General features: G+C 39.5%; 1 protein-coding gene across 1 annotated transcript in view; it reads left to right on the plus strand.

Moving 5' to 3' along the window:
- LOC133375583 (cadherin-19-like) overlaps positions 1 to 13,457 on the plus strand; it is a 219,632-nt gene that overhangs the window by 126,271 nt on the left and 79,904 nt on the right. The window contains exon 10 of the mRNA XM_061607330.1: positions 4,625 to 4,742. Coding sequence (XP_061463314.1) covers positions 4,625 to 4,742 — 118 coding nt within the window. The remainder of the gene's footprint in view (positions 1 to 4,624; positions 4,743 to 13,457) is intronic.

Below are 13,457 nucleotides of genomic sequence, written 5' to 3' on the forward strand. Positions count from 1 at the left end.
TATCAGTCAATATTCACTAACAAAAATTTGTATATTAGGATAAATCCGCACTACAATGCTGATGAATTTGCATTTTTAAAAAAAGAATTTGCAAACTGATTCAGAAATGTGGAAAACTGAACTTAAGAACATTGCCAGTCCCATGTATGAAATGAATAAAATTTCAGCAGGCATCCCCACTTCAGACTTTCAGGTGTCTCTTAAATACTTTTTATGCTAACAGACCTGTCTTGAGTAGCCATTCATTTTAATTCTTGTGTACTGCTTTTAAAGGTTTTTTATGTTGCTGTATACCATCCTGATATCTTGTGAGAGGGTAGTATATACTTTCATTGTTATGTGCCTTCGAGTCGATTTCAACTTATGGTGACCCTATCAATCAGTGATCTCCAATAGCATTTGTTATATACTACCCTGTTCAGATCTTCTAAGTTCAAGTCTGTGGCTTCCTTAATGGAATCAATGCATCTCTTGTTTGGCCTTCCACTTTTTTACTCTCTTTCTTTTTTCCCAACATTATTGTCTTTTCTAAAGATTGGGAATACCATGGTCTGAATGATCCTGACTTTAGTGTTTGGTGATACATCTTTGGATTTGAGGACCTTTTCTAGTCCTGTCATAGTTGTCCTCCCCAGTCCTAGCGGCCTTCTACTTTCTTGACTATTGTCTCCCATTTGGTTAATGACTGTGCCAAGATAGAATCCTGGACAAGTTCAATGTCCTCGTTGTCAACTTTAAAGTTACATAAATCTTATGTTGTCATTACTTTAGTCTTCTTGATGTTCAGCTGTAGTCCTGCTTTTGTGCTTTCCTCTAACTTTCATCAGCATTCTTTTCAAAACATTACTAGTTTCTGCTAGTAATATGGTATCATCTGCATATCTGAAGTTATTGATATGTCTCCCTCCAATTTTCACACTACCTTCATCTTGGTCCAATCCCTCTTTCCATATGATATATCCTGCATATAGATTAAACAAATAGGGTGATAAAATACAGGCTTTCTCACACACTTTCCGATTGGGAACCAATCTGTTTCTCCATATTCTGTCCTTACAGTAGCCTCTTGTCCAGAGTATAGGATCTGCATCAGGACAATCAGATTCTGTGGCACCCCCATTTCTTTTAAAGCATTACATAGTTTTTTATGATCTACACAATCAAAGGCTTTGCTGTAATCTATAAATCTCAGAGTGCTTTCCTTCTGAAATCCCTTGCTTTGTTGCATTATCCAGTGTATGTTTGTGACATGATCTCGGGTACTTCTTCCCTTTCTAAATCCAGTTTGGGCATCTGGCATTTTTCGCTCCATATATGGTAAGTTCCTTTGTTGTAGAATCCTGAGTATTACTTTGCTTGCATAGGATATTAATCCAATAGTTCAGTGATTACTGTATTCCCTGGGATCCCCTTTCTTTGGAATTGGCATGTATACCTTCCAGTCTGTGGGCCGTTGTTTAGTTTTCCATATTTGTTGACACTTTTTTGTCAAAATTTGGACAGATTCAGTCTCAGTAGCTTGTAGCAACTCTATTGGTATGGCATCTATTCCTGGTGATTTGTTTCTTCCAAGTCGTTTAAGAGCAGCTTTAACTTCACATTCTAAAATTTCTGGTTCTTCATCATTCGGTTCCTCCATGAATGAATCTGTCATCCTTGCATCTCTTTTTTAGAGTTCTTCAGTGTATTTCTTCCATCTTCCTTTTATTTCATCTCGGTCAGTCAGTGTGTTCTCCTGTTGATTATTCAACATCCCTACTCTTGGTTTAAATCTCCTTTTAATTTCTCTAATCTTTTGGAATAAGGCTCTTATTCTACCTTTTTTGTTGTCCTCTTCTATTTCTATATAATAACTATTGTGATAGTTATCTTTGTCCCTACATACTAGTCACTGTATTATTGCATTTAAGTTTCTGACCATGTTTCCGTCTCCTTCTGCTTTTGCTTTCCTTGTCTCTTTAACCATTTAAAGAGTTTTGTCAGTCATCCATTGAGGTCTTTCTCTCTTTTTAACTGGAGGTATTATCTTTTTGCAATCTTCCCTGATAATGTCTCTCACTTCAATCCATAGTTCTTCTGGTTCTCTATCAACTAAAAATGTGTAAATAATTAAATATTGGGGGGAAATGAGAAACTGAGAAAAATCAAAACTGACAGATTCACCCATCCACACAACATTCACTTTTGTTTTTGATGGGGAGAAGGGAGCTATGGGGTGATCATATGAGTGGTTGTATACCAGACCTTCCCATGATTATGTTCTGCCAGCATGGAATCATGTCTGATTTAAAGGTAAGCTAACATCACAAACAGCTTCTGCTGCTTGGAAGGCAGCTGACTACTTGTTGTAGGCATCTAGAGTTACTGGGCTTGCTATTGCAATCCTATTAAGACTGGCACAATAGCTCGGGTGTGTCAAAGGTGCAATATACAACCATTTGGGGTTTTTTATGTCAGATTAATGCAAACAAGTATTTATTTATTTATTGCTTGCTTGCTTGCTTGAATTTTTATGCCACTTTTCCATATAAATATACTAAGTGGCTTACAATAACACAAAAATGCAAAATAGCAATCAATTCAAAAACATAATCATTTCAAATCATTTCAAAATATAACAATCCAACAATAACTCCAATTGTTTACCTAAACATCACATTTAAAGTCATAATAGAACATCATAAAACAAGCTGTCAATCAATTAAAATATATCAAATTAATAACGTAACATTTCAATATTAATAACATTCCAATACAAAAGCATAAGAAAACAGTTTTTTGTCCCTCTAGCATTGATGTTAGAGTTTCTGCTGATGGCTGCTGTTGTTATATGAAGACTCCATGTTCAAAGGCAGACTAACTCCAGGCACCAGTGGCTGGAGAAAACCCACAGTGGGAGAAGGCTATTGCTTGTAGGCTTCCCCAAAAAGCAGCCAGAGGGATACAGCAGAAAGGCAAGATGCTGGACAAGGCAGTGCCTCAGTCAAGTCCCCAATGAAACAGAGCACCCAGAGCTTGCAAAAATGCCCCCCGGAATGCACAATGCAGCGGCACCCCCCCCAGCGTCCCCACTCTATTTGCACCAGGCTCCATGACATGGCAACTGTAGGCAGGTGGGCAGACTGGCAACCTTGCATGCAGTGTGACAGGCGGCTCCTTGCCCCAGGTGTTGTGCCCCTCCTTGCCCTCTCCTTGCCCTCTCCTATGCCATGCTGGGGGAGACGGTCACGGTATCGTTGGCCGCTGGCTTCAAGCCCTCCGGTGGCAGCAATTCCTTCAAGCCAAGGTAACAGTGGATAAACAGCAGATAGTATTAGCAATTTGGGGCTAACCTCCCCCTTGTAACAGCAGCAGAAGAAGCAGTGCTGAGAGACAGCGGACACTACAGCCGCCGAGACCTCTGCCATCTTAGATGTTCCACCCTCCCTCCCTCCCTCTCCAACAGCCCAGGAATGAACTGCCCTAAGGTGCCCAAAACATGCACCTTATCTTAAGAACTAAAGCATCAGATGATAGAATCAATCTATTAACAACAAAAATTTGAAAAGCATTTCTTAGAAAGCTCTATTAGCACACAGCATCATTGCATTGAGTGATGCTTGTGCCATAATCACAAAGTAATTTCTGTGACTGTATGTTGCCTTCTCTGACCCTGTACTTGGCAAGGCTGATTTTTAAGCCCCAAATAATTAGTCATTAAAGAATACTTTAGAAGACTTACCCTCTTAATGAAAGAAATGAACTGGCAGTGCATTGAAATGGCAAGATAAAGTTGAAGTGAAATAAGCAAGATAAAGAATGTTGTCACTGATAATGTATGATAATGTATGATTCACCAAATAGCATCAACCAATAATGGTAACAAATATTTACACTTTGCAAGCATACTGACTGTTTATTATAATATCTGCAACATGGCTTGTTTATTCGAGATGACGGAATCTATGATTTCTGAACACAAAGATGCTAATTTTGATTTTGTTCTCCTACAAATGACAATCTAGTTCAATACGTTTGGAAATGTGGGCTATTTTGTTTCTTTGAAAACACAGCCAAGTGTTCCCATAATCAATCTGTTACAATCTCAAAGAATCAACAATTCAGCACATGAACTTGTCACAATCTTGCGGTCACGGCAACTATAATACATCACTTGAGTGATGCCTATGATGTTTGTGGGCTGGAAGGAAATAGGTTTTTGTATTGAAGGATGTGTTCAAATATAGAATGATATACTTTTCACCTTGGAGAACAAAGGAAGGGCAGAATACTTTATACATTGTTCTTTTTTTGCTTATGGAAACTTTATTTAACCTTTGCATTTTCAATTCCAGAAGCCATTTGCATTAGCCCATGATTTTAGTGCTTATCTCCTTCCAGTCAATACAAAATCAAGTGGCATAATTGTAGGACATTAGAAAATCAACAAGCCCACAAGGCTTGTGTTAAGTGATGTGCATTTTCGGTAGCAACTAATACATTTCCTGCCGTTCAAAGACAGGGAAGGGAATTCTAACCTTGTTAATTGAATAGAATGTCTTGCACACAATTGTGTTGCACTGTGTTAAAAAGCAGCCAATAGTATTTGGTGCTAAACTTATTGTTTGCCAATGTTTACTTTTAGCTCATCCAGACAATCAGTGCAGTGGATAAAGATGAATCCATGGAAGACCATCATTTCTTCTTCTATTTGAGCGAGGAGGTCACAAACAGCTCAGGTTTTGCGGTTGAAGATAATCAAAGTAGGTATTACATGTGTTGCATTTGAAATATTTATTTACAGAATGAATGCCCACTTCACCACTTTAATTGTTAAACTCCTACCAGACCTGTTCACCTCCTTGTGCTCTCAGAAAATGTGGAGGGAGGAGCAGGCTGCACATGTCCCTGTCTGCACTGTCTGTCTACTTTAGCCTGAGAACTTTAGTCTAAAGATGGGACGTTTATGCATTCTTCTTAATGTGCTTAGAATCCTCCACACAACCAGGAATCTTGAGCAATCGGGGTTTCTGTTCATATGGAGAATTCTAAGCATATCCAGCTGAATGTGCAAAGATTTCCGATTTTGACCTTCCCTCTCAGAGCAGTATGGGATGGAGATGGGGACATTGGGGGTGGGTGTAGCACGGGTTGACCCATCTCACTCTCTCTCTCCATGTGTTCTGAAAACTCTTGAAGGCTAACACCTGGGTCTCTCAATAAGCTTGATTTGTTGGATTTAGAATGTTGGGTTCAAATCTCTGCTCATCTGTGAGTTGAGTGTCTTTAGGACCTAATTCTTTCTCACTACCTCACAGGGATACAGTGGGATTAACTTGCTGTCTATGAATTTCTTGCAGATATGGCAGGATAGTTATGCAATGAGTAAAATACAACCCACATGTAAACTTATCAGCTTTTTATTTTGATATTTAGAACTTGGGCTCGTGTCTGTCTTCATCAGAAAATGCTGGTAGCTGTTGAAGCTCATGCACAACTTCTTCTTCTTCTTCTTATTTTTATTCTTATTCTTATTCTTCTATTCTTCTTATTCTTATTATTGACATTTCTGTCCTCCCAAAGGAGCCCAGGGCAGCAAACACCAAAGTGATAAAGCAATACTATTAAAAAAAAAATTAAAAATGTAAAAGCAATTAAAAACTTTGAAAAAACATTTAGAAGTATTAAGAACATATGAAAGCATGTAAAATAGTCAAACGTAAAACAGTCACATACTTTAATAATTTAAAGGTTGCCAAGGTCAGTATATTTTTGGCGTCAGATAAAAACCTTCCTCTTCTCCCAGGCATTTTCAGCATTTTAGTAGTATTTAATATGCATTTTACTGTGTGTTTAATTATGTTTTAATTCTTGATATTTTAACTTATTTTTAAACTGCTTAATATGAGGTTTTAATTGTATGTCAGATGTTTTTTTACCTGTTGTAAACCGCCCAGAGAGCTTCGGCTATGGGGCGGTATATAAATTGAATTAATAAAATAAATAAATAAATAAATATTTCAGTCATCAAATGCCTGGGTGAACAGGAATGTATTTAAGTTCTTCTGAAAAGTTAGTAATAAGGAAGACAGACACACTTCATCAGGGAGGACCTTTACAAATGGGAAACCGCCACCACGAAGGCCCTGTCATGGGTCAACACCAGCTGTGACAGCTTTCAAACTATATTGTTTTATAATGACTTATGTTTGGTTTTTGTGATGGTTTATGCTTTCCTTTTATGTGTTTGGATGAAATATTGTGTAGATTTTTAAATAAACAAATAAATTACACATGCAGAGTTTAGAATTTGGGAATAGTGATTCAACCTTTCAATGAGGTAGTATACCCCTCAGAAGAGTCAAGTGTACCATCGGGGGGGGTGCTCCTAGATTTGGTTTTACACTTGGATATAATCAAGTGACAGTTATGATCCACAGTTCTTTGACTCACTGAGGCTGATGCACCAGCAATACCCATCTTAGGAACTCAGATCTGGCCATAGTAACACATGCCTTAGTTACATCCAGGTTGGGTTATTGCAATGCACTTCAGACAAGGTTATCTGAGTCTTCCAAAGCTTCAATTTGTTAGAATGCTGCTGCAAAGGTGTTGATAAGCATTAGCGTATGGGATCAGGTTACAACAATCCTGTGGCATTTATACTGGTTACCAGTTTATATACAGGTACAATTCACAGTTCTTTAAAGCCCTAAATGGCTTAGGGCCATGTGACTTTTTAAAACAAAATTCACAAATTGTTGCAGAAATATAGAGAACTAGGTTTATGATTGGAAAAATGAGGAACTGAGAGAATTGACAGATCTTTCATCCCAATTCTCCATGAAGATGTTTAATCCTCTTTTAAAGCTATCCAAGTTGGTGGCTGTCATTATCTCTTGTGGAAGCAAATTCCATAGTTTAACTATATGGTGTGTGCAGAAGTATTTTCAGCTGTCCCGAATCTTCCAACATTCAGCTTTGTTGGATGGCCCCAAGTTCTAGTTAGTATTGTTGTGAGTTTGGGGGTTGGAATGGATGATCCCTGTGAGTCCCCTCCCAGCCTCTGATTTGGAATCCTGTGCCTTGGGGGAGGGGCTGGTTCTGCTGGCCAGATGAGTTTCTTTTGTTAAGCTAATAGAGTGGCCAGTTTGCTAATGGGTCTTTCAGGTGCCCAGCAACTGGTGAATTGGCCAGGAAGATCCTTTTGTCATTGCTAGCAGAGGTTTGTGCTTTGAGTGTGTGTAGAGTTGTCTGAGAAAGGCTGGGAACTGGAGGCAGGCAGAGAGGCTGTCTCTCTGCACCATGGCTTTAGGATGCCTCCCGTAACATTGATGGGAAAGCTGAATATTGGACTGCTGATGCCTTTGAACCCCTCCATCCTAAGCTCAGGTTGGAATGTGTGTAAATAAACAAACCATATTTCATAAAGACACCACAGTCTCCACTGATCTTCTTCCCAGAGGAAACCAAGCCCAGGACGAGTGCAGGGACCCCTGAAATCTCACCGCTTGGAGATTGGCGAGGTGCGCAACAGTATGATAAAGAGAAAGAAAAACTTCTATTTACTCTCTCCACACCATTAAGCTTTCCACAGCCTTCATGATCTTACCCCCTACAAGCTTCCTACCAAGGCTAAAGAAACATTCTGTTCCTAATAACAACAAACATAGGAATCATCTAGACAAATCAGCTGTCCTGATGTACAAAAAATATACAACACTCATTAGAATAATCAGTTCACTGGGCAGCTGCAGTAAATTGTTAGGAATTGTTGGAAAGGAATTAGAAAATATAGTTGCCATTATTACATTGGGTTGTACCCACAAAGTCATCCCTTTAGCACAAGGACTTCTGCCTGCACAATGGAACTTACTATCCTATCCCCAAGTGCCCCCACAACAGCCAATCTAATGTGGATCCCTCCCCCAGCCCTCTGAAACATTTGTTGGGGGGCATGCTCAGCGAAGAATGGGAGAGGAAGCCCATTGTGCTGGTGGAAGTCCTTACACTAAAGTATCCAACTTTGTTGCATACAACCCATTGTCTTTCTATAAATCTATGGTTTCATTTGGAATACTGTGTACAGTTCTGGTTCCCCCATTCCAGAAAAAAACTGAAAAAGATATAAAATAGTATTTATATTAATGCCATTAATAAAAATACAAATAGTATTTGTATCAATGGTAAAGTTATTGGCACACTTCCCCTGTATGGAAAAGCTAAAGGGTTTGTTGCTGCTGTTGCTGTTTAGCCTTTTGGTTTAGAAAAAAAAAGATGACTAAGGACTATTCCAATTACATGCCATTTCTCCTCAAGAATCTTTCCTTGCAGAAACAGTGGCTGCAATCCAGCTTTGAAGGCCTACAGAGGAAGAGTGAAGAAGGGGATTTGAATGTTATGACATGACACTGTTCACCACAGAAAATATGTGCAACCACCACCATTCCTCCTACAGGGGGAAAGTAGCTGGGAGTTTTCAGAAGAACCTCCAAAAGGGATAGGGTTGAGAGGCTAGATTGCATCCTCTTGTGCTGTAGCTTGGTCCTAATTGGGTTCGGTGAGATGGAGATGGAGATTAAAAGAAGAATGGTATGGAGAGAGAAGGAGGGAGGGGAGGGGAGAGAGAGAATTCTCATCGTAAAAGGAGTCAGCCAATAAAATTGATCAGCAATCAATTCAAAAGGAAGCACTGCTTCAGTTAATGATCAAATGGTGTACTCTGGCCGCTAGCTTAGACAGCTTGACAAAATACTAGAAAAAATTATGGAAGATCGGCTTATCAATGACTATTAGCTAGGACAAGTGGGTCCTGTAACAAAATGTTGCAAAATGGAGGGCTCCTGTTCTATGTAATATGTATGTCTGACTTCCCCAACCCCGTGCACCCATATGTTTTTGAGTCCCAACTCCCATCAGCCCCAGCCAACAGAGCCAATGATCAGGGATGATGAGAATTGTAGTTCAAAATATCAGGAGGATACCAAGTTGGGGGAAGGCTGATATTCATCATAGTAAAATAGAACTCCCAAGTTCAGGGAAAGTAACCCTTTAACGGTGACTGGTTGCGATCATGCTCTTCTTGAGCTTTCCCAATACATATGATTGGCTATGGTTGAAAACAGTAAGCTGGTCTTGGTAGCATCTTTAGCAGGATACTAAGTTCTTCCCCTCTTATGTATAACATCACTGGCAGAGCCATATTTCAACAGTTCTTTCACAGATCTGCAGTGATAGTGCTCTGAAATAAAAAAAGTCTCAGAACAAAATCTCAAAAGCCCATTTTATCTCTTAATAATTGCTTTCTAAATATGGTAGATTGTAGGAGTAATAACTTTTCCATTATCTCTTAAACTGCCAGATGCTGGTCATATTAGAAAAAGGAAGAGAGAAGTTTTTTTAATGAAATGAAGATTTAATATTAATAAAAGCCTCTACTTTTTATTTAGTTCTGCTAAAACACACTTAAAGACGAAAGCACAGTTCACAATTATTTAACTTTGTTTCTTGTTCCCCATTATACTGTTTTCATCGATATACCGATGACATCATATGAATGACTTTTCTGTGCTGCGGTGTTATGCAGCATTTGTATTGATCCCAAAGGCTGAGAAAGAATCGTATAGGGGGACACCAATCGAAACTAATCTGAAGGGAAAACCTAAGTTCAACAGCTGATGAAATTGCAGGAAAGGAGACCACTTAAAGGCAGCCTTCTGAGACTTAGAAGAAGAGCTGTTTCAAATTCAACTAAAGTATACATTGCTCATATTGACTTTGCTAATTATTTGAATGTTCTGGCTAGGTGAATAAATCAATACAGCTAACTTCTGGAAAGTTCTCTGTATTCTGAATAAGAAATTACTTGGTTCAGACTCAGCACGGCCAATAGTAATATGTGGCCTTAGGCTAAACACTGTCTCTCAGCCTCCCACACACAGCACATATAATACTAGTCTACCTTATTGACTTAAGGGTTGCTTATGATGTGATGACAATGGACTATTAGGATTTGGAACTATCTGAATTATTAGGATTGTGTAGTGCAATTATAAGCATACTTATGAAGGAGAAAGTTCCACAGAGATCAGTGGGACTTACTTTTGAGTAAAAGTATTTAGGATTACAATGTTAGGTTGCAATTCTAAGTTACCCAATTAAAGTTGAGTAAGCATATGTAGGATTGCAGTTAGTTGCATTTGTTATGATCCAGGAGTTCTGTAGTAGCAGTCTCCACATCATTTTCCTGAGACCTTGACTGCCCCACTTCCCATGCTGTTCTAGCTTTGAACCATGGTAACTAACTTTAATTTGGTGTCTTTAATGGATCTAAGACCCTCCGTGGCGCAGAGTGGTGAGCGGTGGTAATGCAGCTGAAGCTCTGCTCACAGCCGGAGTTCAATTCCAATGGAAGGAGGAAGTCGAATCTCTGGTAAAAGGGGTCGAGGTCCACTTAGCCTTCCATCCATCCGTGGTCGGTAAAATGAGTACCCGGCATATGCTGGGGGGGTAAAGAAAGGCCAGGGAAGGAAATGGCAATCCCACCCCATATATACAGTCTGCCTAGTAAACGTCGCAAGACGTCACCCTAAGAGTCTAACCTTTTTCTTTGTAAATATCACCACCTTCATTTTATCATAGTTTATTTCCAGTCTTTCCTTGGTGCAGAAAGAGGTAAAGGCCCTCAAGAGCCGACGCAAACCAACACAAGTTTGGGACAATAGTGCCGCGTCATCTGCATAAAGCAGTATGGACACAGGTGTGTTTCCCAATTTAGGGGGATGAGAGTTTACTGCTGCTAGATGACGAACGATCGGATTGATGTATAAGTTAAAAAGGGTTGGTGCAAGAATGCACCCCTGCTTGACTCCATTATAGGTATGGACGAGTGCTGACAAATGCCCCATGCTATCAGATCTGACCCTGAGGCTGGTGTTCTCGTGGAGGCTTTGGATTAAATATAACAACCTTTTATCCATATTGGTGCTTCCTAATTTGGCCCAGAGTCTATCCCTAGAGATGGAATCAAAGGCTGCTTTTAAATCAATGAAGGCAACATGTAGTTTCCCAGCTGGTGCGGTGCCATACTTTTCTGCCAAGTGTTGTAATACAAGGCCGTGATCTGTGGTCGATCTCCCTGTCCAGAACCCGGCTTGCTCATTTGCTAAGATATTCTCCTCCTCCAACCAAATGGTTAATTTCTTGAGGAGGTGTTTCGCATATAGCTTGCTGACTACACTCAAAAGGCTAATTGGACTATAGTTTGCCAGATCCGCTCTATTGCCTTTTTTAAAGATGGGTACAACAATTGCAGAATTCCAGTCAGCGGGAATTTGCGCTGACTGGTCAATGACCGTAAATAGGGCTGCCACAATTGGAGCCCACCAATCTATGGTGAATAAATGATCGCCCGATCCAGCAGGCTCTAGTATATAGATATTTGGGAGTAGTCTTCCACGCCTCTTGTTCCTGGAAGCCTCAGTGTATCAACGCCACTGAGAATGTACAGAGGAGCGTAAAGGCATTGCTCTCCTTTTATTACAGTAAAGGGGGACAATACATCCCCACCGCGCTACAGGTATTCAGCGCCAAGATAATAGCACAACTGATATATGAAGCACAATTTTGCGCCTACAGTAACTTCTGGTGTTTGGAAGCTATACAAGCCAAATTTCTTAGAGCCATTTTGGGGCTCCCCCTTGTATTCCTAATGTGGCCTGGCGTTTGGAGGTGGAACTTCCTTTGATAGAGTCTCGGGTGTGGACCCTCAGGATCAATTATTGGCTAAAGCTGATCTTTACCCCTGGGGGACTAGCCCCTCTTACACTAGAAGATCCCTTCCAGTCAAAATGGAAGCGGATGGTGTATAAGAAATATATGCCTTAGGTTTCTCTCCGGAGACGCTTATTAAATTTGGGCTAACTAAGGCCAAACTGCTTATCTCCCAATGGATAAACGACATTGAACTTGAAACTAACCTGAGTTTCCTGGCGGCATACCCTAATCCAGGCCTGACCCGAAGTGTATTTCTACCGGCAAATTACCTTGCAGATCTAACTATTGTAAAATATAGAAAGGCATTTACCCTAGCCAGACACAATGTCTTGCCTTCTGCTCTCTTGGAGGGAAGATACAACGGAGTCCCCCTTGGTGATCGAGTCTGCCCATGTGATATGGGGAGGTGGAGTCAATTGGACATGTCCTCTTACATTGTTCCTTTTACAGGGACATCCGCCTTGCTTTCATCACCCTGATCTTACAAGCATTCCCTCTGGTTTCGGAATCTGATTATCCCTCCTTTATGTTAGCAGATAAAATCTCATGGGTCACTAGTAATGTTGCCAGATTTTGTGCGGCAGCTATCAAGTGTAGGAAAATGGTAATGGATCTTGGTTAAATACTTTATTCTAGCCACTATGTATTTTTAAAATATTTTTAATTATAAATTCAGTTCTTTTATATTAATCTGTATGTATTTCACGCTTTCGTGTATGATGCAATTCTTTGTATTGGATTTAGTGATATAATGGCTAGACTGTGACCAAAATAAAAATCATTCATTCACCCTAAGAGTCGGAAACGACTCGCACTATAAGTGCGGGGACACCTTTACTTTTTTAATGGATCTAAATTCATGTGTTTTATGAATTATATCTATATTCACCTGTTTTTACACATTGTTGAATAATCTGTTGATTGCATGTCATATATGTGTAATGACAATTGAGTTGCAACTGGGTAGCTGGGAACTTATCTAGGCTGAGTTGCTGCAAGCAAAATTTCTGCCAAAGCAAGGCATGTGGATTACATAATAAAAAAATTCACCTTATGATCACCTTTAAGAGACACTTCAACCTGCCTAGTATGATATTTTATTGGTGCAAATGTGCACTGATGCTACTGGAACTGCTGTGGCATCCTGTATAATATCCTAAGGGTCATGGGTGGTCTCACTTTTCTTTCATTCCTTTTCCTGTCAACTAAAAGCCCCCATCTGCTGTGTTCTTATACTATATTGCGTATGTGTGTGAGAGAGAGGTGGAGATGTCATCCATTGGCCAATGATGGTCCAAAAGCATTCTGTTGACTTAACAGGCTAGTATCAATTTGAGTTTATTCTTTGTCTGCAAGTCACTGATTTTACCATTCCATTTTTCCCCTCAGAAAAATATTGATATTAATATCAATATTTTAAAGGCAATATTGATAAATTGAAGGAAATATTTATAAAATATTGATATTAATATAAATATTTTAGATGTGGTGTTTTGTGGGTTTTTTTAAACAAAATCCATTTCCAAAAATACCCATGAAAAATCACTATATAAAAATCTGATCTGCAAATAAGCAAATGGAAAATTCAGTAGCAAATCTGATTTGGGAGGAATTCTAGCACATTCCTAGTATGTGGGTACTAGTACTAGTACTGTGATGCCAGTACAACTAGTGGGGCATCTCACATCTTTAACACAGGGATA

The sequence above is a fragment of the Rhineura floridana genome, chromosome 1 (assembly GCF_030035675.1).
Source record: "Rhineura floridana isolate rRhiFlo1 chromosome 1, rRhiFlo1.hap2, whole genome shotgun sequence".
NCBI classification, from domain to species: Eukaryota; Metazoa; Chordata; class Lepidosauria; order Squamata; family Rhineuridae; genus Rhineura; species Rhineura floridana.